This window comes from Musa acuminata, chromosome BXJ3-6 (assembly GCF_036884655.1).
Source record: "Musa acuminata AAA Group cultivar baxijiao chromosome BXJ3-6, Cavendish_Baxijiao_AAA, whole genome shotgun sequence".
Classification (NCBI taxonomy): domain Eukaryota; kingdom Viridiplantae; phylum Streptophyta; class Magnoliopsida; order Zingiberales; family Musaceae; genus Musa; species Musa acuminata.
Window position 1 is genome coordinate 8,412,030 of NC_088354.1, and position 16,583 is coordinate 8,428,612.

Here is a 16,583-nt window from a genome sequence, read left to right on the forward strand (position 1 = left end):
AAGTTACATGTGTATCAGTATAATTAATCTTGGTAAGTTAATAATTGAAATAATGATATTAAAACTAAAATTGACATTATTATCCATTTAAGGAATATTAAAAACAAAAAATCTGATGGAAGTACTAAAAAATGATTTATTTTAATAATAAAAATAGTAATAGTAAACTAAGAAAGATTTTAATGTTTTAAAACAAAAAAATGTAAATTTTTGGTGGGATTTATCTGGAATAACAAAATATGGAGGGGCCAAAAATAGTTACTCCAAGCTTAAGAGGATAATGAAAACGAGAGAATTACGACTTCTAAGTAAAATTGATAATAGAGTGATAAATTAGATCCTCTTTTTCATTTTATATGTATCTCTCTCTCTGATTCTTGAATTATTTCCGACCACTGTAAGATCTCGTCTAAGACGAAATAGCTTCTCTGGTGGGTGAAGCATAATCCGCTTGTAGAGTTGACACTAGAAAAGCAACTTTTGTGAGTCTGTCTACTTTAGACTTCATCCTCTTCCTCAAAACCTACGCTTTCTTTTGGTTGAGATGCACTGTGTGGGAGTGGGTGATGGGCTCTCCCACGCATGCACAAGTAGGTAAAGCGTATGCATGCGTGCATGTGAAGCAAAGAATCTCATCATCTCATAGCCCTCCTTTTTCTTTTTTTTTCTTTTCCTCTCTCTCTCTCTCTCTCTCTCTATTCTTTGTGAGTTTGTCCGTAAGTTGAGCACCGAAAAGATGTAGAAAAGAAATATAAAAGGAAAATGTTCACACACAAATGGTAATCGTTCGTCGGTGAGTCGAGTAAGTTGATCAACTACAAAAAGTATAGGTCTTTTACGATGACTCCATCTCATTGACACGGAGGGTTAGCATGACGATCTTACGTAGAGAGCCTGTTGGGATAGATGGATCGCCTCCTGATCATATTTTCGGATGACGTCGAAGGTCCTGCACAACAAGTATATGTTGGGAGTGTCCCAACTAGACTCATTCGACACTTAAGTTAGTGAGATGAATACGGAGATTAACAATGTAAGTAAGAGAATAAATAGCTCTTGCCCACTTGCTCCTATTTTACTCAAGGCTCCGTTTTTATACTTGAGTGTTTGGTGGTGTAAATAGGTGCTCATGAGGCCCCCCTTTATCCTACATGATGAAGGTATTTGATGGTGTTGACTGGCCAACGTATGCTCCCAAGGGCATCGGTTGGGGCGGATTGTCGAGGTGGCTCCTCTGGCTAAACCCCCTAGTTTTTTTGGGTTAGGCAAGACGTGGTCTCTTTGCTGATTATTCGAAAGAGAAGGCTCGTCATGTCGGGTCATATCACCAGTCATTAATAAGAGGGCGTGGTTCTCTTATCGACTGTGGTGCAAGGAAAAAGTCTTATGGGCCGATTTTGGGAGGTTGGGACAGGTATCGTGACCTTATGTTGACCAGGGAGTAGGTGACTTCAATGTTGGTACTCATGTGTTGCTTCGCTGGCCCATGTGACTGGGGGAGCTGATAGTTGAAGGATTATCTCTATCAAAAATAATTTGAATCACCATAAAAAAGAGATTTTAATTTTGGCAAGTATTTTGTTCGTTTGTTTTCTTCGTAAAACAAATTGAGACAACAAATCTAGATATAGCATGTTTAAGTCGATTTAATATTATGAATATTCAACTAAATTATTTGAGATAATTCAAGTCCCGATGAATGAAATTGAGGTGATTTTTTATTATGAGATATAGCATCATTATATTTGAAACCTTCCTATGATATTAGATACGATCGTATGACATCGACATCGAAGAACATGACATAACAAATAAGTGTCCAAATCTTATTAACATTTATTAAGTGTCGGAATATTCTTGCTAGATAAGCCTCCAACATAAGTTTCTTATGTGAATTGCAGGACTAAACGTCCCCAAAGTCACATCCGGAATTCTCAGCTTAGGAGTTTTCACATCACGATCGGTATTTCAAGATTCTAATGCCACAAGGTTACGAAAGAAGGGTCATGTCCAACTGGTTCTATTCATGACCAAATTAGACACTAATATTTATAATATATTTATAACAAAGTAATAATATAAGGGGTTTTTTTTATTTTAGTAATAAGTATTACGATGTATCTATTTTTATGATAGATTTTTTATTTTTATTTTTGGGTGAGAACACGTTTGAACTCGACAGTTACCATTTCACCAAGTTACTTGAAACATGAACTTCTACTCATCATATCAGGACAAAGACATGCACCTTTTTCTTTTTCTTTTTGTCTTCCTTCACAAACATAAGATCAGGAGTTTATTTAGGAAGAGGAATTGAATTGCCCGAGGTTGAATCAATAAATCATCAAATCGAGCTAATTACATATTATTCTTAATATTTAGACTTTCTTAGACTTCAATTTAAAAAATTTACATTGAAATCTCTATGATTATAAAAGTAAAATATTTAATTCTATTTATCGTAATGCTATCGACTTTATTGACGGAAGATACAACACGTGATAGTACATGCACGAATGACACAAAAACGATGGGCAAAAAGATAATTACAATGGTGGTGACGGATGGTGACATCGTGGGTGATTGTTGTGATAGTGATCGGTGAGAACGACACGGTGGTCGACCTTGCCGATGTCAATCCAAACATCAATGACAAGGAGGAAGAGGAGGCAGAGCGGTGAGGTAGAGTGATGCAGCACCGGAGGATGAAGAGGAGGCAGATGAGGCATCTGTGTCGGCGCTGCACCGCTCTGCCTTCTCTTCCTCTGACGTTGACACATATGCAGAGCGATGCCAGAGGAGGAAGAGGAGGCATGTGAGGTATCTACGTTGGCACTACACTGCTTTGCCTCCTCTTTCTTCTCCCTCCTCATCATCGGTGACATAGATGCTTCACCTACCTTCTCTTCCTCTTCTAATGTTGATGTAGATGTAAACCAACATCGAAGGAGGAAGATGAGGCAAAGCAGTGTGGCGCCAATGTAGATGCCTCATCTACGTTATCTTCTTCCTCCGATGTCAATGCAGATGTAGAGCGATGTCGGAGGAGATAGAGTGATGCAGCGTCGACACAGATGCCTCACTACTCTACCTCCTCTTCCTCCTCCGACGTCGATGCAAATTCAAAGTGATGCTCAAGGAGGAAGATGAGAGAGGTGAGGCATCTACATCAGCGCTATAGGAGGAAGAGGAGGCAAGTGAGACATAGCAGTGTGACAGTATTATAGATGCCTCGCTTCCCTCCTCTTCCTCCTCTGACATTGCACTGCTCTGCCTCACCTGTCTTCTCTTCCTCCTCCCTCCTCTTCGTCAACGATGCAGATACCTCACTTGTCTTCCGCCGATGCCAATGTAGATATAGAGCGACGCTGGAGGAGGAAGACAAGATAGAGCGCTATGGTGTTGACGCAGATACCTCACCTCCCTCCTCTTCCTCCTTTGGTGCCAACGTAGATGCCTCACCACTCTGTCTCCTCTTCCTCTTTGTCATCAATATTCAAATCGACATCGATAAGATCGACCATTGCGTCATTCTCGTCGACGACCACCACAACAACTATCCATGATGCCATCAATCGTCATCATCATTGAAATTATCTTTTTACCTATGCTTATCTTCTATCGATATTATGATAAATAAAATTAAATATTTTATCTTTATAATTATAGAGATTTAAATGTAAATTTTTAAGTTTAAAAATCAAGATACTAAGTATATGCGTATAATATGCAATTAGCTCCGTGAACCGAACCGTGGCAAGGACTACCACCATTCACGTGTACAGAAAGCTGGGAATCTTCACAACAAGCACCATCAACCGTAAGAAGTCAAAGAGTTGCATGCCCCTCTCACAATCCAATCTAGATTTGGAGGATAGATATGAGGAACCAACATGTCTTCCTTCGCCCACGAAAGAAAAGGACAGCAAGTGGAGAGAAATCTAACCCTCTCACCATTCTCTTTCTTCACTGATTCCATTGAGTCATTTGTACAAGCACCATCCATGCACATGAATCTCGCACGCACTGCTTCCCTCCTCCAACAACAAGAATCCAAGCTCGGGTAGGCTTCGTAATCCAGATCGAGATCCAAGAACAATGATCCAAACGGAGCAGTCGGTGATCGGCCTTGGTGGGCTGCATCTGGCGACGAGCACAGGGTTTATAGTAGCAGCCGTAATCGTCTTCTTCATCTTCTTCATCTTCGTATTGTTGCTGTGCCTCCGCGCCAAGCGGCACCGGGACGCCAACCATGTCTTCCCCACCGAGCCTGCTGCCGTCGTCGCGCAGCGACCCTGCCTCCAAGCCGCTGCTGCCATCGAGGCGCTCCCTTCGATGGTGTTCCGCTGCGAGGGATACAAGCAGGGAGTGGAGTGCGCCGTCTGCCTTGGCGAGCTGTCGGAGGGCGAGGAAGCACGGTTACTGATCGGGTGCAACCATGCCTTCCATCTACAGTGCATCGACATGTGGTTCTGCTCCCACTCCACCTGCCCGCTCTGCCGTAGCCCGGTGGTCCTCGACACCCCCGAACCCGCCAATTCTGGCGCTGAATCATCGCCGCTTTCCTCTTCAGGCTGTTGCGCAGTGGTGGCAGAGATTGCAGTAAGACATGAAGGATCGAGACATGGATTGCAGTAAAATCTTGAACACAGAGAGAAGAATCATATGATAAATAAGCTTATTCAACGCATGACATGTCGCAGGTGTTACGAATGCCAATACAGCATTATAGTATATGCCATGGATATCTCTAAGCAACACTAAAGATTCCTATCCAGCTCTTGTATTAGTTCAGTACTCCACTGGTCATACATTGATGCTAACCTATACCTAATTGATTTCGATTTGGCCTCTTCCTCGATCAGAAGTGTCAGGATGTTTGAATGACTGTGACCTCCAGAAATGTGCTACGATTAGAGCATCAACTCTATCCATCCTATTTGACTCCATTTTATTTATATTTAACTGGTGTGGGTGTGATTCGATCGATGCTTGAGGTGCACGGCAGGTGGGAAGGCATGAATCCATACGAGCAATGCAAGCAGCAGCAGAGTAAGGTAGGAAGCGGCGACGTGTTCTTTGTCTTCTCTTCGCCGTTCGTGCATGTATAGAATGAGAAATATTTCCACCTGATTAGACTATTTTAGTACAAGATATGAAATCTGCAAGCCAATCGAGGAATGCATATTGTAAGGCGGTCTTCTTCTTCTTCCTGTTGTTTAACCTCAGGCAACGAGCTCATCAAATATACAATGTTATCCTGCGTCTCGATCATCAGGAAGCTTGACAGTCCTCTGCTGACGTGAATCAGATTACAGTGGCTGCACTCGTCGGGTCACCCACTACGGCCGGGCGAGACAGCGACTACCCAACTACCGTATCGAACAAGGAAGAAGAAGATGATGATGATGAAGATAAAGCAGCAGCAGCAATAAAGCAAAAGCAAAAGCTCTCTCTCCCTTCCCCCCCCTCCTCTCTCTCTCTCTGTGTCTATATATACGGTGTGTTGGAAGACTCAACAAGCACATCACTTCTCTTCATCCTCTCTTTGCCATTGAGGAGAGCGTTGCAGGTAAATCTCGAGAAGAAGAGCCCGCGAGCAATGTCGGAATCAGAGCAGTCGATGGGAGGCGTCGGTCGGCTGTCTTTGCGGACGACCACCGGGTTCATGGTGGCCGGGGTGATCACCTGCTTCGTGCTGTTTGTCCTCGTCTTCTTTCTGTACCTCCGGGCTAAGCGGTACTGGGGCGCTATCCCGGTCTCCGGCGGCGGGAGCACCCGACTGGCGTTGACGGCCCAGCAGGCCACCGGGTTCGACGCCGCAGCCATCGTGGCGGCGCTACCTCCGGTGGTGCTCCGTGCTGGGGATTTGAAGGAGGGCGTCGAGTGCGCGGTCTGCCTCTCGGAGCTGTCGGAGGGCGAGGCGGCGCGGCTGCTGCCAAGGTGCGGCCACGCCTTCCATCTCGACTGCATCGACATGTGGTTCTGCTCCCACTCCACCTGCCCCGTCTGCCGGAGCTCGGCGGTGCTCGAGGAGCCCGAAAAGCCAGATTCCGTCGCTGAATCACCGCGCAACCAGGATTACAGCGGAGAACAGAGTTCGACTTCGTCGGGATCGTTTTCAGGGACTCCTCCGGGCGCGTTGGTGATCGAGATACCAAGAAGCACGGTGGACGATTTGCAAACTCCAAGTTCGCCACGGCCTGCGAGTAGTCTACCTGAGGAGGCCATATCGACGACGACGACTGCAACGCTGAGGTCATTGCGAAGGCTTCTGATTCGTGGGAGCAGGGTGGCCGCCGCTTCTAGTCCCAGAGGACATGACGTCGAGCAGGAGGGACATGCTCCGATCTCGAAAGCACCGACGAGTTCATGTCACTGAAACAGAGAAAGATCCAACATTTACAGTTCCCATTAGGATTTGTATAGGCAGTAGCCAATGCATGTCGAGCCACTGCAAGTTTTCATGGTCAAAATGGTTTTTCCATGTTTGTAGATTGGAAGCAGAGCATTCCTTCATCGTTGATCGATACAGTGAGTGATCTTTGTTGCCCAGAATCCTTCGGAGATCGTGTTTCTGCCTCATGGATCTGCACTAAGATCACCATCTCAATCTCGATCGATGTGAAACAAATTGGAACACAGACTGACTCATCGTAGAACAGCTGTAGGTTTTGACTGCTACCTCGTGGTTAGGCCATTGTGAACCAGACAGGAAGGAATAAAAAGAAGGCCATTCAAGCAAGCCAACCTCTGCTTTTTCCAAGAACTGATGTGGACACATTATAGGAGTTGGAAATATCCATGGAATTGTTGTAATTCCTCTGCAAATAAACTGTGTGTTCACCAGTCTTGGAAGATGACTGCATGCAGACTGTTCTCTCTCTTCTCAGCAAAGATAATTTGCATTGTGTGATGTTACCTAAACCTACTTTTTGTAGTTATCCATTACACAATTCAATCAGAATCACCTACAGATGTCGATGGAGATAGGAGGCCAAGATGCACATGGCTGTCTTGATATTTTTTGTTGTGTGTTGAAGCTGGAGATTCCCATATTTTGGGAAGTTCTTAGGAATGCTATTAAGCAAGGAGAGGATGTGAAGCTTACAGTGCAACAAGCTCGAATGAACCCTAACATGGCACAAAGAACAAGTGGCCATGGCCATCACTCACCACATCTTTGCCTGCTTTTGTGAGTTCAATCGTCCACAGTGGACCACAGTTTTGTCCAACTTGTGTGGCCTTTCAACTCTGTTATGTATCTATGCATCAACCCATCCCTCAACTGTACACTGAGCAAGCCACTTTGTTCTTATCCGGATTGCTTTTGATCGCAAACAGGCTGAGGGTTTCTTCCTCGTGCTCTTTTGGAGGAAGATGATCCATAATACCGAACTGTACCTCTGTGCCGGCCTTTGCTATCATCATCATGTCATGTCCAATGCCGGGAAACTCATCCCCCTTCGCGGAATCTCTGCATGTGAAGGACGAGACCGGTAGGGCCACAGACACTGTGCATGAGCTGGAAGGCCGATCCGGTGGAGCAGCCGCCTCTGTTGGGCTAGAGAGAGAGAGAGAGAGAGGGAGGCGTGAGGCAGTGGACCACGGCGCCGCGGCCGGTTGATGCTCTGTTGGCCGTGCAGATTGTACGGCAAATCCATGCGATCCAGCGCGATGAACGCGGCGGGTGGAAGTCAACATCGCAAAGGAAGGAGGTGAGAGAGAGAGATGTGAAGGACGCAAAGTGGCGGGCGCAAAACGACGAGTAGCCGCCGACACATCTTCTCATCCAGCGGGCGACAGTCCATTTCATTGGAGACGTCAGCAGATAAGCATAGTGGCAAATCGACAGTATTCAGCAACTAATCAATTAGATTGGTCTATAAATCTGCTGTGGACTGTCATTGTTCACTTAATAATTTTTGATCGAGTCAGTCATATGAGAAGTCGGATCACAATAAATGAATCTCGATAAGTACATTAAACGTTAAGCGAAGTCAATTGAATTTATTTATAGAACTAAAATGAGACGATTATTTAATTCTAAACCTATCAAGTATAAATTATTATTTTTTTCTCAATTAAATCAATTAATTAATTTAGTTGATAGAGATTTTGATAATGGGTATCGTAATATCGTTGAAACAAAGAGATGACTCTTCCAGCTGGATAGGGTTGTCTTCTTTGACTTGAGCTTGCAAAGGGGGGGTCTCGCTTCGATACCAAATCACACAGTGACGAGCACTTCCTTGCTTCGATACTGATATCAGTGGGGGTGACAGTAATATGGTTTGGTACAATGTACGGGCGATTGGCCATGCGTAGCTTTTTCTCAGCTGCCGGTGCTGCTTTTTTGGGGTGAGGATGATGCAGAATTCCACCGGCGCCGCAGCGGCTCTCTTTTTGGTGTCTCGGTGGATCCTTTTCACATTCGTGGTTTTGAGAAAGCGATGGTTTCCGTATGTTGTTGACTGTGGGTTGGGGATAATGGTGGAAGATGATGCACTCTTTTGGAACTTAATATCTTTTTTCTACGTACCTCAAATATTATCTTTATTTTCTCTATTTATTTTGTTGGTTTCCATCGCTATTACTATGTTGTTAAAATGATATGTGCATTATTATACTGATTCTGATACTATTTCTTATGATACATGATGTGATAGCCTTCATTAAATTTATTTATCGTCAATAATAAATAAATGACGATAAATACATGATGTTATCTATCAATAATATCACTGTGATATAGAGTTAGTAGATGTAAGAAACATGTTCAACACCTTTGGCTTATTCTGTTTTCATGACTCACAAAACATGTTGTATGGGGTCACAAAGTCTCATGTCACAAATGAACAATTTTACTGTTATACTCACATTATTAAATATTTTGGATCAGTGATTCAAGATTAACAAAGTAATGAATCAGATAAACATGGCTTCATAATTTTGCAAGATGATGAACCACAAATTATTTTCAACAAAAAAGACTCAATAACTCATCAATTGACAAAACTGTGTCATATGCAAAAAAAAAAAAAAAAAAAAAAACTTCTACAACAATTGTCAAGGGAAAACATCTTTTGTGCTTATCCCTGTTGAGCTCCTCTGCCACTGAGCTTTGCCATGTTGCTCATATCCTATAGCTTTCTTAACCACGAAAGAAATTCCATTAAACGGCATTAGTACGGTATGGAGACAATCTCACCACCTCTTTTGCCTCTTCAGAAAAGGTACCTTCTCATTCCCAGACTGTTTATTTTCATTCTTAATTGTTGGTTTAAAAAGCTGCTGAACTTCTCCTGCGCTCAGCCTTGACTTGCTGGCTAGATCAGCAAGATCAGATGCAGAAGATTTTCTCTTCCCGGATCTCATTACAAATGAGGTGTTTGTGTTGCTTCTAACAAATTTGTTGCTATCAGGTTCTTCTACACCAGATGCATCAATGGTACCTCGTCTCTTGTGTCCTTTTTTTGCCTTAACAGGGAACCCCAGTTTGGCCATTGAGATCTCAAGGCCAGGGAATTCCAGTGTTGAATTTGCCATTGCAGCATCAGCATCATCACTCAACTTCTCATGTCTTTGTTTTTTCTTGGAGGATGCCAGAGATGATTTAGGTGCTTCAACATTTTGCTTATGAGGTTTACTCTTGGAACCAAATACAGCATGGAACTCTCTGTAGGCACTTTCTTTTGATGCTTGGCTTTGCTTCCATTGCTCGGGTCTACTTGCAAATCTGCGGTCAAGGCAAATAACATCAGAATAGTCTACAGATTTTCATTTTTAAGCAACATATATGATAGACGTGGCAAACTTGTGCAGGAACAGAAACAAATCTTTGGTTATTGATTTAGAACTCATCAACGGTGGGAATGGTCGGATATTAAGAAAATCATCATACCCACCATGTGCTTCAAATTAGGAGTTACATATATTAATCAGACATTAAAGCTCATATCGATACATAGCTGAGGAGGAATTAGGATGGATGTAAATATAGATAGAATATGTATGAATCATATATGTTAGCAGCAGACACATTTGTTCTAAATCGGCCTTGGAATGCAGATCAGTGAATATGAAACAAACAATTTCTTCAGGTCAATTGAGGTACTATATACACTTTAAGGTATGAAGATCAATTCAGATGGAATTCTCTAACCTTCTTGTCTGAGAAGAAACACCAGGAAAAGAATTAAGAAACAACATATAATTTCCGGTTGAATTCTGGTTTCAGGAACACAAGATAATGGGGAACCAGTTCATGAAGAGTGAGAAGAATTAGTTTATTTCAGTTCTAACACCTTTAATGTTATATGCGGCAGCTTATATATCAATACTCGTGTCAAAAGGCCAGGGAGGTGGTGCATGTACTTCTCTCATCAACAGCAGTTTGATATACACTGAACCATATGGCTTTCAAAATCAGCTATGATTGTACCAGCCATTTGGTTCAAAGGGAAAGCTTGCCAAAGTGGATCTGTTTGTTTGGTTTGCAGAAATGGGGAAAAATTATGGGAAGCAATTTGTTCGCTGTTAAGGCTCATTTCCATAAACAACTTTGCATTCATTTTCAGAAACTATACTTTCAGGAACTCTTCACTTCCCTTTTAAAAAAAAGGTCCAGGAGAAGAACAAGGCAGCCATTTATTATCTGTTGCCTGTCGTTTGCTTTTTCCATTAAAACACTAATTTTGTTTTAAAGTGTTTATAACCTTGTTGCATATTTGTAGGAGTCAGTTAGCTCAAACAGAAAAGATTACCATACTAGGCTTTGGTAGGCATATAGAGATTAAGTCAACAGACCAAGAAGACTAATGAGCTCACCCATCAATATCTAGCTTCGTCAGCAAATATGGACCATGCTTTGTCTTCGAGAGTTCAGCACGCACAGCCAGCAACTCTGCTGCTATAGTCTCTTTTAAGGATGTGTTACTAGAAGTAAAGCACTTCTCAACGGTGAATGAGCTGGAAGTCCTCAATGCAAGTTCCCCATACTGATCTTGCAGTCTTCAAAAGTAGCCAACAAAAAAGGGAAAAAAAACAAGTCATCAGTATAATTTTTTTGGGAAAAGGGAAACCATAAGTATGTGTCTAAAGGTCTTTCATTCTGGGTTTCTAAAGCTGAAAGCAAAAATGTAGAATTAAATAGAAATTTGGACAAAAACATATACTGAACTTTCACAGAAAGAATTTCCCTTTAATCTACAAATATTGCTGCAATTTTGTTCCAAGTCTATAGACATCAAAGCATTTCACCATAGAAGTTGACAAAAGCAGGCTACATAGTAGTTGGACATAGCTACAATAAAAATTCAGAAAATGCAGTAATGTGTAAGCTATCAATTAATTACTGATGCAGGCATGGTCCAGAGTCAGGTTTCTCCATTCTTAGACCTGACATCAGGCACATTGAATTCTTCGGCTTTGTTAATGGTGTTCTTGGAACACAGCCCATCTGATGATGAGGATACTCCCTCAAACATCTATAAAACATTTCTAGTATATAAAACATTTACATACTCCCTCAAGTATATTGCAATTCCACCCGTGTGAATTAGTTAATAAAACATTTCTAGCTCCAAGGATTAAAATACAGTTTGATGAACTGTATATTAAATATAAAACACCTCCAGGTGCAAGTCTATAAACTCATACAGCCAAAAGCAGGCACCAACGGAACAAATGAAAGTTTTTCTTTTAACATATTGGATTCTACTTCAGCTCCATGACTTACTTGGTGATAACTTTAAGCTTCACCTTTGCAGAAACATCCGAACAGAGAAAAGCCTCAAGAACACGACTTCCTCCTGCATCTTTGGCAGTTTGAAAGATCTGAGCGGCATCCATCAATGTAAGACTTGTGACATAAGGCTGAATCAATTGCTGTTGATACCACAAATTTCAAATGTCATTTATATTTTTTTCAAATGTGATAGAGAAAGTTGCAACACTTAAGGAAATGAAAGTACAACATGCAGAGAAAGCCCTTCTCCATCTACTAACACATAACAAACAAACAATCATCTACAAACAAACCAGCGGTTAGCCTAAACTCTGCAGTACAATGTTAAAAAACATGACCTAATGTCAAAACAGCAAAATCAGTTACTGCCAAAAGAAGTGTTTTCTGTATTGTGCACTGATGACGTACTTTTTACTAGTTTATGAGACAAGTGGATGTTACTCATGAAGATTAAAAAAATGGCTTAAAATAGATACCAACAGCCACACTAGAAGAACGAGAAGTTGTTTCACATATCAAGGAGCATGTAAACTGGTAGTTAGCAAGAATATATTTTTCTTTCTAAATTAAAATTAGAAAAAAAGAGGGCCCTTGTATCTCTGCAGGTATGTATGTCCATAGAAATTTGTATATCAACAAAATCATGCTCAAACACCTATCCTCAATTGAAGAATACAGTACCACAATATGGTCTTCTTCTGACGTTGGTGAAAGCAATGGACCAAAATGAAAAATCAAAAGGCGGCATGGAATATAGGAGATACAACAAACTAAAACATATACTGGTTCTCAAACGTACCATATTATAAAAAGTAATGTCCATGAAACTTGTGACATGCAAATCATAGAAGCTAGTCATCCCAAAAAACCTCAGAATAAAAATTAAATTAAATAATGTTTAAAAAATAAAACACATTAGGTGAATAGACCTCAATATTAGAAAAGAGAATATCAAATAGAGGCTTCAACATACTTTAGGATATCTAAAAATGATTTGTAACATCAAGCAACCCAATACATGCATCTTAACATCAAGAGGCCATTTCCAACTGGCCCTATCCCTGAAGTAGCTCTCAAGATATAGTATATGTGGAACAGTGCAGCTTGGAGACTCTAAATCTGAAGTTACTGCACCACAAAGGGCTTGACAACACTGCATCACAAATATAAAAAATTTAAACTGCAGAAAATAAATCAAAAATATAAAAAATTAAACTGCAGAAAAAATAAAAAAAGGCATTACTTTAGAATGTATATCTGCAAATCAAAAATTACAAAAGAAGAGAAACCTCATGCTGATGGGTCTGAAGTCGATCACATGCAGCTAAGATTGAAGCCACTACTCCTGGCTTCCCATGTTCGAGTAACTCCTTAGATTTTGCACCAAGCTCCTTCCAAATCAAGTCCATCTGCATATAGCAAAATAGACCTAATTCTCAAGTAAGGCATCTTGAACAGAGTCTCAGGTAAGTGTATGGCCCAAAATATTTTGTTTACAAACAAAGATTAGAGAAGTTGGCGTATGTGAATTACAACTGACAAGTGCATTATAGCCTCTAAGCTTGGCTTAACATCATGGTGTATAAACCAAGAATACTAGCAAAAAAAAAACACAATCACTTAAAATTTGTTCCTACCTGATCCTTAGTTTTTGCTGAAGATACTAGTGCTTGCACAACAAAGTTTCCACAGTGATGGGATGAGATGTCAAATAGCGAATATTTGAACACTTCAGTAAGTAACTCATTGTACAGAGTGTCTGGTGCAACTTCAACAATGACCTGCATATCATAAAGCCTTAACATGTCTATGTTGTGCAAGAATACAGCACACTGCACAAGGAATCAAGTGATTAAAAATACATGGGAAAAAAATCATAATAGAATTACCTACCTAGTGGAGTTGGACTCTAAAGCAGCAGATAACATTAATATTATTCAGTCCACATTAATCAACAGAAATCAGCAGGAAATTGGGCAGAAAACTAAATGCAAGAGTAATTTTGCAGTTCAGGGGGCAAAAAAGACCAATTTCTGAGACAGTTAACTTAGAAGAACAAAAACTGCATTTAGCTTTAATAGGCTACTAAAACCGATTGCACTAACTATAACCAAGAAAAAAAAAATGCAGTTTTAAGGATATAGCCAGCTAATATGAACTTTACGATTTCAAAATTATCTTGGCGGCCAATTAAGACTAACGTTCAGACAATTCTCCACAAGATAAAAAGCATACCAAAAATTGACTAAGAAAACTTTATGTTCCCCGAGTATAATAAGGTTCATAAGTGAGAAATGAATTCATAACAAGATATTTAGATGAGTTTACACATGAATTTTAAACAAACTTGACAGATTACCAAAAAGAAAATGAAGTAGTTACCTCCAAGAGATGGCTGGATGCAGTATCTTCAAGTAGCTCCATAATTTCTTGCTTAACTGAAGTACTAAAAAATTTTCCTTCTTCACTAATCTTTGTGTCACTACCAAGAAGGATTGAGATTGCATTTGACAAAGCTTGATCATCCCCGACTGACAATTTCAATGCAGCCTGAACATGAAAGTGTCAAACAAGTATAAAGGTCAGCAAACTGCTATTAGCTCATAGTAATCTTGTATGGTATGCACTGGACATGCCTGCAAAACAAAACTGCTGTACTTGTTGACTCTCAGAGATCTAATATCATCCTTTGCATGGTTTAACATTTCGCTAACAAGAAACTTGAATATATCTGGAAAACCATATTGAAAGTTCTTAGAATTGCTTCCACCTGACTGAGCAGGTCTACTATTCAACCGCTCAGCAAGAATGGCTTGTGGCTTGCTAACATGAAACTCTTCCAAGGAGTCTAATGGAACTCCTTTGCAAAGACAGAGAAGACTTCGAAAGACATGAGAGCCATAACGACTGCACATCACACTCACGGCATCAGTAATCACCACCTGGGAGAAGACAGATTTACTGAATAATGGAGGACATCAAGCACTAACCAGTAATTCTATAAAAGACTTACCCGACACAGCTTAGAGAGTGTCTCAGTAATATAAGAATAAGAACCTTCTTCATCTAGATGCTTCGTGAGAGACCTGAGTGCTGTCTCAGCCACATGGGATCCAAATCTATCTGTCGCAATCAAAGGAAATCCTTTTGCGCTGTTTCGAAGAAACCCACATAGTCTGTCCAAATCACAGCCTTCTAAAAGATTCTGTAAAGTGTGACTTATAGTCATGTCTGTTGCGAGCTCAACTTCTTTTCCTCTAGTTTCTTCCAAAGCATTACTACAAATTGTAGGCAGCTCCTCTAGATCGATCTCATTTTTTTGAAATAAATTTGCAACTTCTGCAAAGTACTTTACGGTTTCTGGATCAACTATTTTCCTGCAAAAAGTAAAAAGACGAAGAGAGCTTATTCATGATAAATCAAGTAACCATGCAAATGAATTTGATACTCATCTTTAATGAGCATACCAAACTGACCAAGTAAACCCAGATTGTTACATCCGATTTCACGAAGAAAGAATGAAAAAGATGCTGGCCCAAACCTGAGAGAGGATGTTTGCTGTCTTGATGTTTGATGATGATTCGAAGACTCACCAGCTTTAACATTTTTCTTAAGAATATTTGATGAACCTTGAGCTGTGCCATCTTTAGATGCTGTGCCATGACCTCTTCTCTGTTTTTTATCCTTTTTCCTTTTCAGAGGGCTTTGGCTTGCTGAACTCTTCTGGGAAAGGTTGAGATGAGCTTTTCTATGGTTTTTGTTTTTAAGCGCTTTCTTTTTTCTTTGTTCGGATAAGTTGTCTTCTTCACCCATGATGAACAAGCTATTCAACTCGAAATCTTCATTGCAAATGAGAAAGAAAAAACAAAGGATATTAGATCATGTAAAATCACCAAACCCAAAGACACTATATGAACAAACTGAATGGAAACTTCTTTAAATGATGATGTGCTATGATGACAAAGTGCATCGGAAGTTTCATTTAGTACAAGTCAAAAGGATGCCAGTGGTTGACAAATCCTATAAGAGAAATCGAAGTTGTCAAAAACCGCCACCATAAATTTGCAGAAGCATTACCATTGACAACATGTTTTCATTTTTTTCATGACTTAATGGTTCAATACATTCAGAAAGAGTAGCAACAATCATACAAACAAAAAAAAGCCGGCTACCTTGGCAATACACATACGTACACATATAAGCCTCAACCTAAATTTCTGCAGCGACATTCATATGAATCAGCACATTAGCACTAAAAGCTAGCTTGGCATGACAAATACATCAACCTACATCTAAGTTTCTTCACTCTCATGGAAATTATTTGCAAGAGATTACAGTTGTATAAACAGCGTCGTTGATAAGGTTCTGGACATTGAGGTAAAAAACAGCTTTTTAAGCACTTTGAACTGCTTCAGCACAAACCTTAATCCTTATTCGAAAACGAAAGAAACTTCCGCCACCGAAGATACCAGCGCGTAGAGCACGAGAACAGGTTTCGAGAGGGATGTCTGACGAAAGCTTCCGACCTGGGAATATGCCGGAGGGGGAAGATTTCTAGCCGATTCCACTCCCTTTCGGAGGCGAAGTCGAACCCTAAAACCCGCACGCCTCTCTCTCTCTCGGCCAATGAACGACAAGAAAAAGTAATAATACGAGCAAGGTTCCCCTTACATTAAGCTCCTTTATCTGTTGATACGTGTTGTTTTCGAATCTTAAAGCAGAGGGATCAATCGGCTTGCTCTCGCCGGTCTGTCGCGACTCCGGTTCGAGACAACTCCATCGAATCGCGCCGCACTTGACTTACCGGATTGCCCAAATCCGGATTTGATCCGGA

At 40.8% G+C, this 16,583-nt stretch overlaps 3 protein-coding genes across 4 annotated transcripts; 2 read left to right on the forward strand and 1 right to left on the reverse strand.

The window, feature by feature from the left end:
* Positions 1-4,098: 4,098 nt before the first annotated feature.
* On the forward strand, positions 4,099-4,638 carry LOC135640796 (RING-H2 finger protein ATL60-like). Its single transcript, XM_065155547.1, has one exon. The coding sequence runs from the start codon at positions 4,099-4,101 to the stop codon at positions 4,636-4,638; it is 540 nt and encodes a 179-aa protein (XP_065011619.1).
* A 598-nt stretch (positions 4,639-5,236) lies between these two features.
* Positions 5,237-6,519, forward strand: LOC103987496 (E3 ubiquitin-protein ligase EL5). The gene has a single exon (XM_009405819.3). The coding sequence runs from the start codon at positions 5,603-5,605 to the stop codon at positions 6,380-6,382; it is 780 nt and encodes a 259-aa protein (XP_009404094.2). The 5' UTR covers positions 5,237-5,602; the 3' UTR covers positions 6,383-6,519.
* A 2,405-nt stretch (positions 6,520-8,924) lies between these two features.
* On the reverse strand, positions 8,925-16,380 carry LOC135582957 (pumilio homolog 23-like). Of its 2 annotated transcripts, none has more exons than XM_065154375.1 (11): positions 16,172-16,380; positions 15,291-15,588; positions 14,763-15,126; positions 14,386-14,691; positions 14,132-14,299; positions 13,387-13,530; positions 13,039-13,158; positions 12,723-12,902; positions 11,741-11,889; positions 10,831-11,013; positions 8,925-9,739 (listed from the first exon to the last, which is right to left on the reverse strand). In XM_065154375.1, the coding sequence occupies exons 2-11, from the start codon at positions 15,560-15,562 to the stop codon at positions 9,208-9,210; spliced, it is 2,418 nt and encodes an 805-aa protein (XP_065010447.1). In that variant the 5' UTR covers positions 15,563-15,588; positions 16,172-16,380; the 3' UTR covers positions 8,925-9,207. The 2 variants fall into 2 exon arrangements, with proteins under 2 accessions (XP_065010447.1, XP_065010445.1); XM_065154373.1 differs by having other exon boundaries at positions 13,387-13,581.
* Positions 16,381-16,583: the final 203 nt, after the last annotated feature.

Coding starts and splice junctions, on each gene's coding strand:
- LOC135640796 (XM_065155547.1), top strand. CDS start 4,099: ATGATCCAAACGGAGCAGTCGGTGATCGGCCTTGGTGGGCTGCATCTG.
- LOC103987496 (XM_009405819.3), top strand. CDS start 5,603: ATGTCGGAATCAGAGCAGTCGATGGGAGGCGTCGGTCGGCTGTCTTTG.
- LOC135582957 (XM_065154373.1), bottom strand. CDS start 15,562: ATGGGTGAAGAAGACAACTTATCCGAACAAAGAAAAAAGAAAGCGCTT. Junction 13,582..14,131: donor CATCCAGCCATCTCTTGGAG/GTAACTACTTCA, acceptor TTCCTTGTGCAG/TGTGCTGTATTCTTGCACAA. Junction 12,903..13,038: donor TTCAGACCCATCAGCATGAG/GTTTCTCTTCTT, acceptor TTTGTGATGCAG/TGTTGTCAAGCCCTTTGTGG.